The sequence below is a fragment of the Bos indicus x Bos taurus genome, chromosome 18 (genome assembly GCF_003369695.1).
Source record: "Bos indicus x Bos taurus breed Angus x Brahman F1 hybrid chromosome 18, Bos_hybrid_MaternalHap_v2.0, whole genome shotgun sequence".
In the NCBI taxonomy this organism is placed as follows: Eukaryota; Metazoa; Chordata; class Mammalia; order Artiodactyla; family Bovidae; genus Bos; species Bos indicus x Bos taurus.
Genome location: NC_040093.1, coordinates 13,745,955 through 13,766,624, shown reverse-complemented (window position 1 = coordinate 13,766,624; position 20,670 = coordinate 13,745,955). Strand labels below are relative to the sequence as shown.

The window sequence follows — 20,670 nt, the reverse complement described above, 5'->3', positions numbered from 1 at the left end:
TCTTCAAGCCATTTTGTAATTTCCCAACAGCTATATACTCAACATTCAGCAAAGGCATAGGGTTTCTTCCCGTTATTCATCTTCAGGGGGATGAGCTCTGAATAAAAAAATTTCCTGTTTAATACATTCTATGGGATTTTGTGCAAAATCAATGCTCTGACGTGAAATATGGATGAGTGATGATAGAAAGATTTTTAAAATGCTCATAGGGTCTTCCTTCCATGTGAATTTATAACAATACTAGTAATTATCATTAAAGAATAATTATTAATAGTAAGCAAATACTCTGAGCCAGACACCCTTCCAAGCATTTATATTTATGTTTAATAATCTTTAGCATGACATAGTTAGGTGGTAGAAAAGTGATAATATTAAAGGATGTGCCAAGGCTAAAGGCTGACTTTCATTACATTAAGAGTTTCTCGCCAATGTGAAATCTTTGATGTTGAGTAAGTTGAGAGCAACGAGTAAAGGCTTTCCCGCATTCCGTACATTTATGTGGCTTCACGCCAGTATGAATTCTCTGATGCTGAATAAGTCGCTCGCTACGATTAAAGGCCTTACCATATTCCTTACATTCATAAGGTTTTTTCACCAGTATGAATTCTCTTATGTTGAGAAAGACCTGATATAGAACGGAAGGCCTTTTTACATTCTTTACATATATATGGTTTCAAGCCAGTATGGACCGCCTGATGATAATTTAGTTTAGAATTAAGTCTAAAGGTTTTTCCACATTCCTTACATTCATAAGGTTTCTCCCCAGTATGAATTGACTCATGCATTTTAAGGTTCCCGACACGATTGAAGGCTTTCCCACAGTGTTTACATTCATATGGTTTCAAGTCACTGTGAATGATCTGATGTTTAATAAGGTAAGAATGGAGCTTAAAAGTCTTCCCACATTCTTTACATTCATGGGGCTTCTCACCAGTATGAATTCTCTGATGTTGTGTAAATTGATAAACTCTACAGAAGGCCTTCCCACATTCCTTACAATCATAGTGTTTCTCACCACTACGAATCCTTTTATGTCTAAGAAGGCTTGAGGCCCTACTAAAGGCCTTTCCACATTCCTTACATTCATGAGGCTTTTCACCAGTATGACTTCTCTGATGTTCAGTAAGTAGATAGCTGTAAACAAAGGCCTTTCCACACTGTTTACATTTATATGGTTTCTCACCAGAATGAATTTTCTTGTGTTGATAGAGACTTGAATGATGACCAAAGGCCTTTCCACATTCCTTACAGATATAAGGTTTCACACCATGATGAATTTTCTGATGGAGACACATGTGTCGGTAGAACCTAAAAGTTTCCCCACATTCCTTACATTTGTAGGGTTTCAAACCAACATGAATGTTCTGATGTTTAGTAAGGTGAGAATGACGTCTAAAGGCCTTTCCACATTGTTTACATTTGTAGGGTTTCACACCAGTATGAATTATCTGATGTTGAATAAGCTGTGAATACAATCTAAAGGCTTTCTCACATCCATTACATTCATAGGACTTCAAATCAGTGTGACTTTTTTTATGTCTAATAAAATGCTGGAGAACTGGGAAGGCCTTTCCACATTCTCTACATTCATAGGGTCTCACACCACTGTGGTCTCTCAGATTTTCAGTAAGATGTGAATATTTCCTAAAGCCCTTCCTACATTCCTTACATTCACATGACTTCTCTTTAGTGTGAATTCTCTGATGCAGAGGAAGAGATATATGTTTTTGGAATATCATTTGACTAAAATGTTCCACTTGAGATGCCTGTTGTCCTTCAAATTGATTTCTGCTCTGTGAGTCATTTCTGAAAATAAACCCCATGAGGTTGAAGGTTTTACTTTTCATTATCTCCCAATGGTATGAATTTACTTCAAAACTGCTTTTTTCTGAAGATAATTTGTTGTTCTCAGTTGTGAAATCAAAGTCTGAAAGAAAACAAGAAAATGAACAAATGCTATTTTTCCAGTACAGGGGGAAATATAGTAAGAATAATGATAAAATTGACAAGTAAATCCATTAGAAGTAAAAGGCCATAAAATTCTAAATTACTGTGATAAAGTTTTTTAAAGGCGCAATGGACTCTGAAAGTTCATATGAGAATGTAACATTTGTGAGTAGGCAAAGAGAAAAATCAGTAGTTCTCAATTAGTTGTGGATCAGAATTATCACAGGAATTTCTTACATATACTACCCTCCCCCCTTTTTATTTTATTCTTTATTTATTATAAAGAATAGCTTTATTGCTTTGCCAGGCAAAAGGAGCTACAGTGGGCTAAAACCCTCAAGACTACCAACCTGGAGGAGGCAGTGAGAAGTTTTATAGAAGGCATGATCAGCTTGTGGATATACTGCTGCTGAGTCACTTCAGTCGTGTCCGATTCTGTGCGATCCCATAGACGGCAGCCCATCAGGCCCCCCCGTCCCTGGGATTCTCCAGGCAAGAACATTGGAGTGGGTTGCCATTTCCTTCTCCAATGCATGAAAGTGAAAATTGAAAGTGAAGTCGCTCAGTCGTGTCCGACCCTCAGCGACCCCATGGACTGCAGCCTTCCAGGCTGCTCCATCCATGGGATTTTCCAGGCAAGAGTACTGGAGTGGGGTGCCATTGCCTTCTCCATGTGGATATACTACCCTTTAGATATCCACTGAGACTGAGTGAATCAAAATCTATGAGTAGGTCTTGATCAACTACATTTTAATGTTTTCTGTCAGATGGTTTTTCCAGTAGTCATGTATGGGTATGAATTAGACTTTAAAGAAGGTAGAACTCCAAATAATTGATGCTTTCAAATTGTGATGCTGGAGAAGACTCTTTTGAGAGTCCCTTGGACTGCAAGGAGATCAAACCAGTCAATCCTAAAGGAAATTAACCCTGACTATTGATTGGAAGGACTGATTCTGAAGCTGAAGCTCCAATACTTGGGCCACCTGATGTGAAGATCTGACTCATTTGAAAAGACCCTGATGCTGGGAAAGGTTGAGGGCAGGGGAAGAGGGCAGCAGAGGATGAGATGGTTAGATAGCATCATTGACTCAATGGACATGAGCAAACTCCAGGAGATAGTGGAGGACAGAGGAGCCTGCTGTGCTGCAGTCCATGGGGTCACAAAGAGTCAGACATGACTTAGTGACTAAACAACAACACAACCAGATGGATCTCTCTGTAATTTTTCCAAAGGTCTGTCTTTATCTTAGGATGAAACCCAAATATATAACCACGAATGGAGGTCTGTCTTTATCTTAGGATGAAACCCAAGCATATAACCACGAATAAGAAGACTCTGTCTTATTTCTACAAATTAATTTCAAGCCCTTGACATCTTTGTTCCCCTATATCTGACCACATTGCTTCTTTTCAGCTACAAGAACATATTGTGATGTTTCCCATTGCCTGTGGCTTCACATGAATGCTCTACCTTTCAGGAATCCTCTTAGGTAGCTTCTATAAATGACTACCTCCAGGTGTGGCAGGTTAGAAATCACTTCCTCAGAAAGGCTGGCCCTGCTAAATGTAAGTATATTCATATCCCTTATTCTATATCCCAACACCTAATTCTGTCTTCATGATGCTTTTCTCTAGTACATATTGCCTCATTTATTTTACTTCTTATTTTCATACTCTAAAACTCACATATGCATTCAAAATTTTTTCTAACTACTACTGAAAAACAAGTTGTATCATAAGGTATTACATAATTAACTGTAGAATAAAATACTGAATTAAAAAAAGGTAACGGATGAAAATCACAGTAAGTAAGGATTAAAGTCAAGGTCACTGGAGAAGGCAGCTGAGTAAAATTAATGATCTAGTTTATGAAAATTATGTGGCAATCACCAACTATCTCTCTCTGACTCTTAATCTCTCACATCTTATTGCTTCAGTGGGTGCGTGCATGCTAAGTTGCTTCATTCGTGTCTGATTCTTTGTGACTCTATGGACTGTAGCCTGCCAGACTCCTCTGTCCATGGTATTTTCCAGACAAGAATACTAGAGTGGGTTGCCATGCCTTGCTCCAGGGGCTCTTCCTGATCTAGGGATCGAACCCATGTGTCTTATGTCTCCTGCATTTGCAAGCAAGTTCTTTGCCACTAGTGCCACCTGGGAAGCCCTTTATTGACTCAGAACTGTGAGAAAAGTTCTCAAAAGATCTAACTTAAGTATAATTAGAATCCCAGAAGAGAGGAGAGAATGATCTATTTTTTCTAAAAACTGAACAAAGACACTTCTGACTGCTGCTGCTGCTAAGTCACTTCAGTCGTGTCCAACTCTGTGCGACCCCATAGACGGCAGCCCACCAGGCTCCGCCGTCCCTGGGATTCTCCAGGCAAGAACACTGGAGTGGGTTGCCATTTCCTTCTCCAATGCATGAAAGTGAAAAGTGAAAGTGAAGTCGCTCAGCCGTGTCCGACCCTCAGCGACCCCATGGACTGCAGCCAACCAGGCTCTTCCGTCCATGGGATTTTCCAGGCAAGAGTACTGGAGTGGGGTGCCATTGCTTTCTCCAACACTTCTGACTAAAACCTATCAAATCCCTGAAAGCCAACATTTCCACTGCTATAAAATTTTAAATAATACTCAAAAAGTTAATGAGCTTGATTCACCCTACCAATGTAAAAAATTACAAAGGCTCATTTGTAGTAAAGAGAAAACCAGACTCTTTGCTACCTGTTCTCCATACAGGTGAATTAGCAACTAAAATAGAATATTTATAGATATTCTGAACATATACATAATATGAAATTTGCCTTCTTTGCCAGCAGTTATGCAGAAAAATCCCAGGATTCAATCCTTTGGTCATTTAGAAAAGGAAGCAACTACAGGATGGATCAGAAGGAGGTAGGATGGTAAATGAAGGAAAGGGGAGATGTAGGTGCTGAATGGAGGAGCCCATTTCCATCTAACAACGCCCAAAATAGTCCTTTGAGAATATGGAGCAGAAATTTTGTGAGTGTATTGACACAGAGCATAAAATATACAGTAAAGAAAGTGGATATTCCAGACAGCAGATTCTACATTATTCCAGGCAGATGTCCTTACCCAGTGATACCAAGTTAGTATAAGTCTCCAACATCACATCTCTGTACAAATTCTTCTGATCTGAATTTAGGCATTCCCACTCCTCCTGAGAGAAGTCTATGGACACATCACTGAATGTAAGAGGCATCTGAAATGACAGATCCATGTATTATCTGTAAAAGTGGAAAAAAAATTCAAGATGAAATATTGAGTTGCAGCAGGGGGTGATATATCATAAAAACAAGTAAGCTGAAGTTAAAGATCATGACATAGTTAGATGAAAAGAAATAAATTAGTGTATCTGAAGTACAGTGCCTCAGTTCAGTTGCTCAGTCATGTCTGACTCTTTGTGACCCCATGGACTGCAGCACGCCAGACTTCTCTGTCCATCACCAACTCCCAGAGCTTGCTCAAACTCATGTCAATCGAGTCGGTGATGCCATCCAACCATCTCATCCTCTGTTGTCCCCTTCTCCTCCTGCCTTCCATCTTTCCCAGCATCAGGTCTTTTCCATTGAGTCAGTTCTTTGCATCAGATGGCCAAAGTATTGGAGCTTCAGCTTCAGCATCAATCCTCCCAATATTCAGGAGTGATTTCCTTTGGGATTGACTGGTTGGATGTCCTTGCAGTCCAAGGGACTCTCAAGAGTCTTCTCCAACACCATAGTTCAAAAGTGTTCAGCTTTCTTTATGGTCCAACTCTCACATCCATACATGACTACTGGAAAAACCATAGCCTTGACTAGACGGACCTTTGTCGACAAAGTAATGTCTCTGCTTTTTAATATGCTATCTAGGTTGGTCATAACTTTCCTTCCAAGGAATAAGTGTCTTTTATTTTATGGCTGCAGTCACCATATGCAATGATTTTGGAGCCCAAGAAAATAAAGTCTCTCACTATTTCCATTGTTTCCCCATCTATTTGCCATGAAGTGATGAAACTGAATGCCATGGTCTTAGTTTTTTTTTTTTTTTTAATTTATTTATTTATTTTAATTTGAGGCTAATTACTTTACAATATTGTGGTGGTTTTCGCCATACATTGCAGCCATGAGTGTACATGTGTCCCCCATCCTGAACCACCCTCCCACCTCCCTCCCCACCCCATCCCTCAGGGTTGTCCCAGTGCACTGGCTTTGAGTGCCCTGTTTCATGCATCGAACTTGGACTGGTGATGATCTTAGTTTTTTGAATGTTGAGTTTTAAGCCAGCTTTTTCACTCTCCTCTTTCACTTTCATCAAGAGGCTCTTCAGTTCTTCTTTGCTTTCTGCCATAAGGGTGGTGTCATCTGCATATCTGAGGTTATTGATATTTCTCCCAGCAGTCTTGATTCTAGCTTGTGCTTCATCCAGCCTGGCATTTTGCATGATGTACTCTGCATAGAAGTTAAATAAGCAGGGTAAAAATATACAGCCTTGACTCACTCCTTCCCCAATTTGGAACCAGTCTGTTGTTCCATGTCTGGTACTACCTGTTGCTTCTTGACCTGCATACAGATTTCTCAAGAGGCAGGTCAAGTGGTCTGGTATTCCCATCTCTTTAAGAATTTTCCACAGTTTGTTGTGACCCACACAGTCAAAGGCTTTGGTATAGTCAATAAAGCAGAAATCGATGTTTTTCCGGAACTCTTGCTTTTTTGATGATGCAACAGATGTTCGCAACTTGATTTCATGTTCCTCTGCCTTTTCTAAAACCAGCTTGAACATTTGGAAGTTCACGGTTCACGTATTGCTGAAGCCTGGGTTGGAGAATTTTGAGCATTACTTTGCTAGCATGTGAGATGAGTGCAATTATGCGGTAGTTTGAGCATTCTTTGGCATTGCCTTTCTTTGGGATTGGAATGAAAACTGACATTTTCCAGTTCTGTAGCCACTGCTGAGTTTTCCAAAACCATCAATCTCTATTTCACTTTTAAATAGAGATCAATAACTAAATTTAAACAACTTTCCAGATATACCAATGTTTATAGCTAGTAAGATAACATATAATTTATACTATAGCCCAAATTATTATGCTGAAACTTGGGGATTCTTTCTTTTAATGTTTTATTTTTTATTTTTTGGCTGTGCCGTCCAGCATATGGGATCTTAGTTCCCCGACCAGGGATGGAAGCCCTGCCCCCTGCAGTGAAGCACGGAGTCTTAACCGCTGGATCAGCAGGGAAGAATCAACGTGGGGATTCTTGACTAAAAAAGAATCCAAACAATTTTATCTAATTGGAGAAGGGCATCCATTATTGTCAAGACACAAGCATATTATATGTCAGATTATATCATAAGTATTTCCCTTATTCTGACAAATTTACACTTTCATAAACATCAGGTTTTTCATAGACATCAGGTTTAATCTTTCTTAAAGTGTTAGGTTATTAATAATAACATATATACTATTATAGTATTTCGGCTGGACAAAAATCCTGACCTCTTCCTCAAAGTTTAGTATTATCCAGCGGATGTGGTTCCCAGTGATCTTCCTTTTTACAATCTCTTATTGAACTTCTGGTTCTTGAGTTAGAACACACTAATATAGAATGATCCAGAATAATACTGAATCACTCAAGACCAGCAATTTCTCTTCCACCACATAATGGACCTCAGAACCCTATTCATTTCTCAGTGATTCCTTAGCCAGAACCCCACCTCTCTCTCTTTCTAGGAAGGGACCAACTCCATTTCAACCCAAACCTAAAAGCTTTTCAAAGCTGAAGTCTCATCCCACACTGAGACTGAGACCATTCATAACCAAATTCACCCTTTGTTGTTGTTCAGTCCCTAAGTTTTGTCTGACTCTGTGACCCCCATGTACTACAGCATGTCAGGCTTCCCTGTCCTTCACTATCTCCTGGAGTTTTGTTCAAATTCATGTCTATTGAATCAGTGATGCCATCCAACCATCTCATCCTCTGTTGGCCCCTTCTCCTACTGCCCTCAACCTCTCTCCCTTATCTACCTGGGAAACAGTGGAGAAAGTTCTCCCTCTTCTGGTCAAAGAGGACCACCATTTTTATATAATTAAACTACAAGCCCAATAAGGGAAGCTCCAATATTTCCTTCAAGGTACTCTACCCCTTCACTGCTCCAACACTGCCCCTAAGAGAAGACTGAACATATAAGATACATAAATTATTTGATGAAAAACTGAAAAACCAGTTCAAAAAAAGGGAGCAAACAGAGAGGACACAATCATTCTCTGTAAAGGGAAAAAGTGAAAATTGGCTTAGAGATACAGCTTCCCTAAGAAGAAGATTTGGGGCTAAAGAATGAAAATATTACCTGAATTAAAAACTATATTTCAGGAAGGAAATAGAGACATCCACTTACTAGGGCCATGATTTTAGAATTGCCAATCATTCTCAGAAGCTGAGTCCAGAGAAGCCAGAGCTGAGGGAGGAAAAAGAAGCTTCGAGACCCAGCGTAGCTCAGAACTCCAAAAATTAAGATATGAGAGCCTTTCTTTTTTCTTCTTTATTCCTGCTTCCCATTGTCCTTGCCACTCTTCCCCTTCCCAAACACATAAACACATGTCAGGGAATATGAGTAGGAGTCCAGACAATTCCGGCTTCCCTGATAGCTCAGGTGGTAAAGAATTGGCCTGCAATGCAGGAGATGGGTTCAATCCTGGGTTGGGAAGATCTCCTGGGGAAGGAAATGGCAACCCACTCAGTAGTCTTGCTTGGGAAACCCCAGGGACAGAGGAGCCTGGCAGTCTACAGTCCATGGGATCACAAAGAGTTGAACACAACTGAGTGACTAACTCACACACACACACACACCCCCCCCAGACAAATCCAACCACCCTTTCTTATGCCTAGGAAACAAGCCACACAAGTGTGGATACACAGCAGGGGCTCTCTGAGGCAAAGCCAGTTCCAGACACACCTCTCTGGCCTATTTCTAATTCTGATCACACCACATGTACCCAGCCTGGGTTGTCCAGTCACAATGAGTGGATCCTCCCCAGTCCAGCCCTACCTGCCAGGGTTGAGACCAGGCCATACAACAAAAACTTCAATAAGCTCATGGCCTCCCAGTGGATCTGGACTCTGCTACACAAAAGGCAGAAAACAGTAGAGACCAATCTGAAAAACGTAACTACTCTAAAACTGCCTGCCCATATGAAGCCTGAACTTGACTCTCAAGGTCCCCTGGGGTGACCAACCTGGGTTTTTCCCATCAGGATCCACTTTGCTTTCTGACATGAATTATTTCCTGTGCTCCCCCACATCCCCTGCTCCCAACCCACCCAGTACCCACAAGAGAGAGGTGAATTTATGCTCACTATAGCTGTATAGCAACACATAGATTTTTGCAACCTTCTATGTGATAGCTGCTCTATACACATTAACTTTTAATCCTAAAATGTAATTATTAACTCAGTTCAACAGATGGGGAAATAGAAGCTCAAAGAAGTAAAGATATCTCCCCATATAATAAGCAGTAAGTAGAAGTGATGTGTTTTGAAGCACATTTCTATAATTTGTGTGTGTGTGTGTAATAAAGTTTTATTAAAGTATAAAGGAGACAGAGAAAGCTTCTGACATAGGCATCAGAAGGGGGCAGAAAGAGTACCCCCCTGGCTAGTCTTCAGCTGGATGTTATATAGTCACTGCTGCTGCTAAGTCGCTTCAGTCGTGTCCGACTCTGTGCGACCCCATAGACTGCAGCCCACCAGGCTCCCCCGTCCCTGGGATTCTCCAAGCAAGAACACTGGAGTGGGTTGCCATTTCCTTCTCCAACATTTCTATAATTATAAACTCAACTTTAACTGTTGTCTCTGACACCCAGTTTTTTTTTTGTTGTTGTTGTTCCATTGTATGAAATCTGAGCACAGGTAATTAAGATATCACCTGCCAAAAGACCTATTAAAGATGTTTTAAATAAAGAGTACCATTTCGCAGGTATTCTACTGTCAGATTTTAAAAATTAATGATGCACCATGTATTAATAAGGCTGTAGGAAAACAAGAACCTTATGCTCATGCTGTCCTTTAGACCTATGAAAACCTACTGAAGTTGAGACTTGTACAAAAAAAATATGCATAAGAATAATTTAATGATAGAAAGCCATTTCAGAGTCTTCATCAAAAAAATAACAGTAAAACGTGCCTAGAAATGTATAAAGGAATATGATGACAGACACTAGTTAAAATGAAAAAAAAAAAAAAAGCTGGAGAAAAGTCTAAAGGTACTTAGATGGGTAATTAATTAAATAAAATGTATTCATTTATATAATGGAAATGAAGTAAGGGAATTCCCTGGTGGTCCAGCAGTTAAAAATCCACCTTCCAATGCAGGGAACACAGGTTCAATCCCTGGTAAGGAAACTACGACCCCACATGCTGCAGGGCAACTAACCCCTTGCACCGCAACTAGAGAGACTTGTGCCACTCTGAAGATCCAGCATAGCCAAAATTAAAAAAAGAAAATGAAGTAGATATTTAAAATGGGCCGATCACTGGTTCTCAATTGGGGGTGATCCTGCTCCTCAGGGCACACGTGGCAATGTCTGGAGACATACTAGGTTGTCAAAATGTGTGGAGGGAGGCTACTATCTAGTGGGTAGAGACTAGGGATGCTACTAAACACCCTACAACACACAGGAAAGCCCCCCACAATAAAGAATTTTCTAGTCAAAAATATCAACAGTGCTAAGGCTGAGAAACCCTGACTGTAGGCTTATTAAAGGAAGATAACATAATTCAGAGTGTCAATAATATGTTATTCACAATGCCAGTCTATGATAAAACTTAATGAAAATGCAAAGAAACAGGAAAATGTTACTGATAATCAAGAAAGAAAAGTCTCAATAGAAATAAACCCAAAGATAATCCAGTCAGTGGAGCTAACAGACAGGATTTGAAGATATTATGATGAACATGCTAAAGAAAAGAGAGGAAAAGATGAAAAATATGGAATGCAAAATGGAGCATATCAATAGAGGTTAAGACTCTTAAAACAAGAATCACATGGATATTTTATACTTATAAAAATATATTCAGTTCAGTTCAGTTGCTCAGTCGTGTCCGACTCTTTGCGACCCCATGAAATCACAGCACGCCAGGCCTCCCTGTCCATCACCAACTCCCGGAATTCACTCAAACTCATGTCCATCGAGTCGGTGATGCCATCCAGCCATCTCATCCTTTGTTGTCCCCTTCTCCTTCTGCCCCCAATTCCTCCCAGAATCAGGGTCTTTTCCAGTGAGTCAACTCTTCGCATGAGGTGGCCAAAATATTGGAGTTTCAGCTTCAGCATCAGTCCTTCCAATGAATACCCAGGACTGATCTCCTTTAGGATGGACTGATTGGACCTCCTTGCAGTCCAAGGGACTCTCAAGTCTTCTCCAACATCATAGTTCAAAAGCATCAATTCTTCGGCACTCAGCTTTCTTCACAGTCCAACTTTCACATCCATATGTGACCACTGGAAAAACTATAGCCTTGACTAGACAGACCTTTGTTGGCAAAGTAATGTCTCTGCTTTTCAATATGCTGTCCAGGTTGGTCATAACTTTCCTTCCAAGGAGTAAGCGTCTTTTAATTTCATGGCTGCAATCACCATCTGCAGTGATTTTGGAGCCCCAAAAAATAAAGTCTGACACTGTTTCCACTGTTTCCCCATCTATTTCCCATGAAGTGATGGGACCAGATGCCATGATCTTCGTTTTCTGAATGTGGAGCTTTAAGTCAACTTTTTCACTCTCCTCTTTCACCTTCGTCAAGAGGCTTTTTAGTTCCTCTTCACTTTCTGCCATAAGGGTGGTGTCATCTGCACATCTGAGGTTATTGATATTTCTCCTGGCAATCTTGATTCCAGCTTGTGTTTCTTCCAGCCCAGCGTTTCTCATGATGTACTCTGTATATAAGTTAAATAAGCAGGGTGAATATACAGCCTTGACGTACTCCTTTTCCTATTTGGAACCAGTCTGTTGGCCCATGTCCAGTTCTAACTGTTGCTTCCTGACCTGCATACAAATTTCTCAAGAGGCAGGTCAGATGGTCTGGTATTCCCATCTCTTTCAGAATTTCCCACAGTTTATTGTGATCCACACAGTCAAAGGCTTTGGCATAGTCAATAAAGCAGAAATAGATGTTTTTCTGGAACTCTCTTGCTTTTTCGATGATCCAGCAGATGTTGACAATTTGATCTCTGGTTCCTCTGCCTTTTCTAAAACCAGCTTAAACATCTGGAAGTTCACGATTCACGTATTGCTGAAGCCTGGCTTGGAGAATTTTGAGTATTACTTTACTAGGGTGTGAGATGGGTGCAATTGTGCAGTAGTTTGAGCATTCTTTGGTATTGCCTTTCTTTGGGATTGGAATGAAAACTGACCTTTTCCAGTCCTGTGGCCACTGCTAAGTTTTCCAAATTTGCTGGCATATTGAGTGCAGCACTTTCACAGCATCACCTTTCAGGATTTGAAATAGCTCCACTGGAATTCCATTACCTCCACTAACTTTGTTGGTTGTGATGCTTTCTAAGGCCCACTTGACTTCATTCCAGGATGAATGGCTCTAGATGAGTGATCACACCATCGTGATTATCTGGGTTATGAAGCTCTTTTTTTGTATAGTTCTTCTGTGTATTCTTGCCAGCTCTTCTTAATATCTTCTGCTTCTGTTAGGTCCATACCATTTCTGTCCTTAATTGAGCCCATCTTTGCATGAAATGTTCTCTTGGTATCTCTAATTTTCTTGAAGAGATCTCTAGTTTTTCCCATTCTGTTATTTTCCTCTATTTCTTTGCATTGATCACTGAGGAAGGCTTTCTTATCTCTCCTTGCTATTCTTTGGAACTCTCCATTCAGATGCTTATATCTGTCATTTTCTCCTTTGCTTTTCGCTTCTCTTCCTTTCACAGCTATTTGTAAGGCCTCCTCAGACAGCCATTTTGCTTTTTTGCATTTCTTTTGCATGGGGATGGTCTTGATCCCTGTCTCCTGTACAATGTCACGAACCTCATTCCATAGTTCATCAGGCACTCTGTCTATTAGATCTAGTCCCTTAAATCTATTTCTCACTTCCACTGTATAATCATAAGGGATTTGATTTAGGTCATACCTGAATGGTCTAGTGGTTTTCCCCACTTTCTTCAATTTAAATCTGAATTTGGCAATAAGGAGTTCATGATCTGAGCCACAGTCAGCTCCCGGTCTTGTTTTTGCTGACTGTATAGAGCTTCTCCATCTTTGGCTGCAAATAATATAATCAATCTGATTTCAGTGTTGACAATCTGGTGATGTCCATGTGTAGAGTCTTCTCTTGTGTTGTTGGAAGAAGGTGTTTGCTATGACCAGTGGGTTCTCTTGGCAAAACTCTATTAGCCTTTGCCCTGCTTCATTCCGTATTCCAAGGCCAAATTTGCCTGTTACTCCAGGTGTTTCTTGACCTCCTACTTTTGCATTCCAGTCCCCTATAATGAAAAGGACTTGTAGGTCTTCATGGAACTGTTCAACTTCAGCTTCTTCAGCGTTACTGGTTGGGGCATAGGCTTGGATTACCGTGATATTGAATGGTTTGCCCTGGAAATGAACAGAGATCATTCTGTCGTTTTTGAGCTTGCATCCAAGTACTGCATTTTGGACTCTTTTGTTGACCATGATGGCTACTCCATTTCTTCCAAAATATATTACTGAAAATTAAAACTGTACAGGATGATTTAACAGCAGAAAACTGTTTTAATTAACATAAAGTTAAATTAACAATAATCTTATACTGAGAGAAAAAAAGAACAGAGCTGAACGTAAGAGAAATACAAGAAACTGCCAAAATGTAGAAATGAACATCTAAAACAAAATAGAACAGAAAATTTATTTGAAGAAATAATGGACAAAATGTGCAACTGTCATGAAATATCTTGATATATAAATGAAAAAGCTCAGCAAACCTAACCAGTTGAAATAATGGAATCCATACCTAGGCACATCTTGGCCAAATTGTTAAGAAACAAAGCTGAAACACATATATTAAAGGTATGTAGTTTAAAAAAAAAAGACATCTGTTATAAATAAACAAGAAAAACAGTCCATATCTCAAGAGAATCTTTAGCAGCCTGAAAAATGGAACCATGTGTTTAAAAAGTGCTAAAAGGAAAAACCCTGAGAACTCTGACTCTTATACCCAGAGAAGATATCGTTCAGAAAGAAAGGTGAAATAATGATTTTTTTTTTTTTAACAAAGTGAAGTTGCTCAGTCGTGTCCGACTCTTTGTGACCCCATGGACTGTAGCCTACCAGGTTCCTCCGTCCAAGGGATTTTCCAAGCAAAAATACTGGAGTGGGTTGCCCTTTCCTTCTCCAGGAGATCTTCCTGACCCAGGGATTGAACCCAGGTCTCCTGCATTGTAGGCAGATGCTTTACCATCTGAGCCACCAGCGAAGTCAGCTGAGAGAATTTCGTATCAACAGACCCATAATACAAGAAATACTAAAGAACAGAAGTCAGGCAAAAGGAAAATAATCCTAGATGGAAGCATGAATGTGCAAAAAACCTAGGAAATATTTCAAGCTAAATGATAATGAAAGTATGGCATAACAAAGCTTGTGAGACACAATCACACCAATGCTTACAAAGACATTTTTAGGACTTCCCTGGTGGCCCACTGGATGGGAATCTGCTTACCAAAGCAGAGGACACGGTTTTGATCCCTGGTCTGGGAAGGCTCCACATGCCACCGGGCAACTGAGCCCGTGCACCACAACTACTGAACCTGTGCTCTAGACCCACAAGCTGCAACCACTGAGCCCATGTGTCTAGATCCTGTGCTCTGCAACAAGGGAAGCCACTGCAATGAGAAGCCCTGACTTGTTGCAACTGGAGAAAGCCCACTCAAAACAATGAAGACCCAGGGCAGCCAAAAGAATAAGTAAGTAAATTATAAAAAACAAAACAATAAAAAACCGAAAGATATTTTTAGCTTTAAATGTGTATTTTTGTTTTTGTTTTGTATTCACAAATGCTGCAGATAAATACCATTCATTATCTCATCACCATTGATAATTGCTAGGTGTACTGAAGTCATAGCAAATCAATTGGTAGTGAAATTATTATGAAAATACTTTGTCAAATTACTGCAATGCCAAGTAAATCCATAATTTATTTTCTCCCATAGATATCATGAGCATTTATAATGACTGCCCACTTATGTTTTCCCTTTCTTTTTACCCTTCTTTGATCCCCTTCACCTAAACATAAACATATGTTTTATAAAGTAGAATGGTTAAAAAACAATGATCTATCTCTGGAAGCTAGAAAAGGAAAAACAAATTAAGTCTACAGAACGTAAAACATACTAAAAGAAACAAATGGCATAAAAAAAACCCAGACATATAACAGAGAAAAATCAATAAAGCCAAAAGCTATTTCATTGAAAAGATAAGATTAATAAACCTCTTGGTATACTGTCAAGAAAAACATTGCCCATATCAGGAATATAAAAGGAGATATCACTACATATATTATAGACATTATTTTGATAAGAGATACATTGATAACATAACTTTATGAACTCTATGACAATAAACTTGAAAATGTAGATGCAATTTAAAAATTTCTTGAAAACACAATTTATTAAAACTGATATAAAAAAACTGATATAAAAAATGGAAAATCTGAATATAGATTTATTAAAGAAATTAAATCTGTATTAAGGACCTTCCCATAAAATGTCAGGCCCAGAGGCTTCAGTGGCAAATTCTCCAAACACTTAAGGAATTAAAAATGCCAACCAAACTATCTTTTCTAGAAAACAAACCCCCAAAATGGACCACATCATGAGGTCCATAATTATGACATCAAAACCTGACAAGGACATTATAGGAAAGGAAAACTACAGTATATCTCTCTCATGAATGTAGATGCAAGACTATTAAATAAACTATTAGCAAGAGGCCACTGATATGTATGAGCAAGAGATTTATTCTAGAAATGCAAAGTCACTTAATTTTCAAAAAGCAATCAATGTAATCTTCCAACTTTAAATAAGACAGAGTTACCCTGGTGGATCAGTGGTAAAGAATCCATCCACCTGCCAATACAGAAGGCACAGGTTCCATCCCTGATACAGGAAGATCCCACATGTTGTGAAGCAGGTAAGCCAGTGTGCCACAACTATTGAGCTTGAGCTCTAGAGCCTGGAAGCCAAAACTACTGAGCCCCAGTGCCCTAGAGCCCTGTGAAAGTGAAAGTCACTCAGTCAAGTCCGACTCTTTATTGACCCCATGAACTTCTCTAGGCCAGAATACTGAAGTGGGTAGCCTTTCCCTTCTCCAGGGGATTGTCCCAACCCAGGGATTGAACCCAGGTCTCCTGCATTGTGGGCAGATTCTTTATCAGCCGAGCCACAAGGGAAGCCCAAGAACACTGAAGTGGATAGCCTATCCCTTCTCCAGGGAATCTCCTGACCCAGGAATCTCCCGACCCAGGAATTGAAACGACCCAGGAAATCGAACCAGGGACTCCTGCATTGCAGGCAGATTCTTACCAACTGAGTTATCAGGGAACTCTGTGCTCCATGACAAGAGAAGCCACTACAATGAAAAGCCCGTGCACCACAACAAAGAGTAGCCCCCACTTGCAGCAACTAGAGAAAAGCCCATGCAGCCCGTGAAGACCTAGCATAGCCAAAAATAAAAATACATAAAATTATTTTAAAAAATAATAAAGGAGAAAAACTATTCAATGATTTCATTAAATGCAGAAAAACCATTTATAATATTCAACATCAGTTCATGATAAAAATCCTTCAAACTAGGAATGGAAGTGAACTTCTTTAATTTGATAAAAGGGATCTGGCAGAATAAAACTGGGAGGTGAAATATGGACCACTGCCCTGAGCTCAGGAACAAGGCAGGGTGTCCACTTTTACCACTTCCATTTAACTTTCTACTAGAAGACCTCTCTAATACCATACGAGAAAAAGTGAGATGAAAGGTATGAAGATTGGAAGGAAAGAGGTACAGCCAGTTTTATTTGCAGATAACATCATTTTGTACATAGAAAAAAATTTTTTCAATTCTATAAACTATTAATACATGAATATTAGGAAGTTTGTTAAATAAAAGGTCACAGTATAAAACAATTATATTAAAACAAAGTTATTGAAAATGAAATTTAAAAAATCTGAACAGTATAAAAAATAAGAAAAATATGAAACACTTTGAAATGAACCTAACAAAAGAAGTGTTTTCAACTTATAGACCAAAAGCAAAACATTAAGAAAAGAAAGAAGAATTAAATAAATGGAAACTTATTTCATGTTTATGAACTGGAAGAATCAATTTTAAGATGACCAATTTTCTCTAAATTGATCTATTGATTCAATGTATTCCTAAACAATATTAGGAGCTTTTTTGTAGAACATTAATAAAACTCATTCTAAATTTATATGGAAATGGCTCTGATGGTAAAGAATCCGCCTACAATGCGGGAAACCTGGTTTGATCACTAGGTTGGAAAGATCCCCTGGAGGAGGACATGGCAACCCACTCCAGTATTCTTGCCTGGAGAATCCCCATGGACAGAGGAGCCTGGTGGGCTGCAGTCCATGGGGTCGCAAAGAGGTGGACATGACTGAGCGACTAAGCACAGCACACAGCTAAGAATCCAGAACAGTCAGGGCAAGTTTGAAGAACAAAGTTGTTGAATGTATATTACCAGTCATCAAGACATATGTATTATGTAATTACTGTAATTAAAACAGTGGGACTGATACAGGATTTACAAAAAGACCAACAGAACAGAGTCCAGAAAGAGACTTGCACATATATAGCCACTTTTTTTTTTTAAACAATAAAAGTCTAACTGCAAATTAGAACAGAAAGGAAAGTCTTTTCAACAAATGGTACCAAAGCAATTGGCTAGCTGTATGGAAAAAATGGTTTTAACCCTGATCCTACCACACACACATATAAATTCAAGATGGATCATATGCCTAAATGTGAAAACTAAAGCTATAAAGTTTCTGGAAGAAGAAACAGGAAAATATCTCCATGATCTTGGGATAGCCAAAATTTTCCTCTTTTTTTTTCTGGTTTAATTTTTATTTCTACTTATTGTAGACTTAGAGAAAATTTGCAAGAGTAGTACAGAGGGTTTCCTGTATATCCCTCAACTTACTGTTGACATCTTAGGATTATCAAAACTATGAAATTAACACTGGTATAGTAGATACTATCAATGGCATATCTTATTCAAATATCACCAGTTTCCCTCCATTAATGTCCTTTTTCTTTTCCAGGATCCTATACATGATCCCACATTGCATTTGGCTATTATTTCTTCCCACCCCACAATATTTATTTATTTGGCTGCAATGGGTCTTAGTTGCGGCATGTGGGATCTTTAGTTGTGGTATGCTAACACTTAGTTGTGGCATGTGGGATCTAGTTCCCTAACTCGGAATCGAACCTGGGCCTCCTGTATTGGGAACAGAGTCTTAGCAACTGGACCATCAGGGAAGTTCCAGACTGTTTGTTATTTCTCCTCAGTCTCTTCCAGTCTACCCAGTCTTTCCTGTGGTAGTGGTTTTCAATTGCTGCCATAACAAATTAACCATAAATATATCTTAACACAACACACATTTATTATCTCATGGTGTTTTGTGGACTTGGAGTCTGGACACAGTTTCACTGGGTGCTCTCCTCAGGCTGGTCTTGAGGTTACAAACGGGTGTCAGCTGGGCTGTGTTCTCATTCAGAGGCTCAACTGGGGAAGAATTCAATTCCAAGTTTATTCAGATTGTTGGCAGAATTCATATCCTTGTGGCTAGATGAATGATGGCCTCAATTTTTTTATGGCTGTCAGCTGGAGGACACCCTCAGGTCCTAGAAGCTGCCTGCCATTTCTTGCAACAGGAAATTCTCCAACATTGCCACTTACTTCATCAAGCCCACAAGGCAAGTCTCTAGCTCCAGTCTGCTACAATGGAGTCTTAAATGATAAAATGGAACCATAGTAGTGACATCCCATCACTTTTTCCACAAAAACTAACATGATCACAGGACTGATGTTAGGCACAGGTTAAATAATTTAGAGACAGAAGGGCCTGGGGACCCTGACAAGGGTGATTAATCTGCATGGCCCTATGACTTACAGATATGTTACTATCAGACAGTATATTTCATCCCCAGGGAAAGAAGGATCATATGCCTTTAAAATTAAAGTGTATTTTACCAATGAGAAAACACAAACTCACTTTAACTTAAACTTTTAGTTTAACAAAAATTCTTTCCTCTCTCAGGATCCTATTTTTTAGAGACATGCAGCACTAAGAAAAGAGAAAATGAACATGAGACATCAGCATTTTCTTGGAGAGCACACTCATTTACAAAACTCGCCCCCCCACCCCCCCTCATCCAGTTCACCATAAACAACCAGATGGGAATAGGAAGGAGGCTAGAACAGCGTTGACCTTTCCCAGTGTGTGAGAGGCTGGGGTAACTGATGTCTAGGGTGGAATCTGTGGAATTGACAGCAGGCTTCTGGGGCCAGAGTTTTGGAAATGCTGTGGCAGTGAAACATAGCTGGCCCCTCGAAACTTTCAAAGGGGACCCTCCCAGGAGGAAACCCACTCCTAGACGTCATTGTTGCCGTTGCTGTTGAGTCGCTTCAGTCGTGTCTGACTCTGTGCGACCCCATAGACGGCAGCCCACCAGGCTCCGCCGTCCCTGGGATTCTCCAGCCAAGAACACTGGAGTGGGTTGCCATTTCCTTCTCCAATACATGAAAGTGAAAAGTGAAAGTGAAGTCGCTCAGCCGTGTCCGACCCTCAGCGATCCCATGGACTGCAGCCTACCAGACTCCTCCGTCCATGGGATTTTCCAGGCAAGAGTACTGGAGTGGGGTGCCATTACCTTCTCCAGGACGTCATTGCTGCTGCTGCTAAGTCGCTTCAGTCGTATCCGACTCTGTGCGACCCCATAGACAGCAGCCCACCGGGCTCCCCCATCCCTGGGATTCTCCAGGCAAGAACACTGGAGTGGGTTGCCATTTCCTTCTCCAGTGCAGGAAAGTGAAAAGTGAAAGGGAAATCGATCAGTCCTGTCCGACTCTTAGCGGCCTCATGGACTGCAGCCTACCAGGCTCCTCCGTCCATGGGACTTTCCAGGCAATAGTACTGGAGTGGGTTGCCATTAGGTCTTCCCAAAAGCCTGTTTGGGGCCGTATTCAGCTTCAGAAAATCTCATCTCGTGATCCAATCTGTGTCTTCTTGCTGGGATCCTCCATTCTTCCATTCTAACGCTAAGATTCTGGCTTCCCTCCTTTATCTGCCACAGACCCCATGCGGCTGTGAGGGGAGAGATACGAGGAATCGGCAGAGACAAAAGCCAAGAGTTCCAGTGACAATCCACACAGCCACACAACTGCTGCTCATCCAAAAGCCACGCATCATTGAAATAAGCACCATCACCCAATTAAATAATGACACACAAACATACACTTCATGGAGACACGTCTACACATACGAGTTTCTCAATAGGTACATAAATCTCTGCTGCTGTCGCAGACACGAGCCTTACATTCGAGGACCGACACGTCTTATCCGTGCCCGGAGCGTCCCAGCCTTGAGGGCCCGTCACCAGACGGCTACCGAAATAGACTATGGAAGCGTGTTCCGTTTTGGGGATCTGCTTAACACGTAGGGACTCCGCCAC

The 20,670-nt window shown here is 40.2% G+C and overlaps 1 protein-coding gene across 1 annotated transcript; it reads right to left on the bottom strand.

Moving 5' to 3' along the window:
* Positions 1 to 382: 382 nt before the first annotated feature.
* ZNF404 (zinc finger protein 404) lies at positions 383 to 20,669 on the bottom strand. The gene is given in 4 exon segments (XM_027515571.1): positions 383 to 589; positions 591 to 1,927; positions 5,041 to 5,192; positions 20,536 to 20,669. Coding segments are annotated over 3 exon segments (1,665 nt in total). The 5' UTR covers positions 5,186 to 5,192; positions 20,536 to 20,669; the 3' UTR covers positions 383 to 406.
* Between the last annotated feature and the right edge of the window lies 1 nt (position 20,670).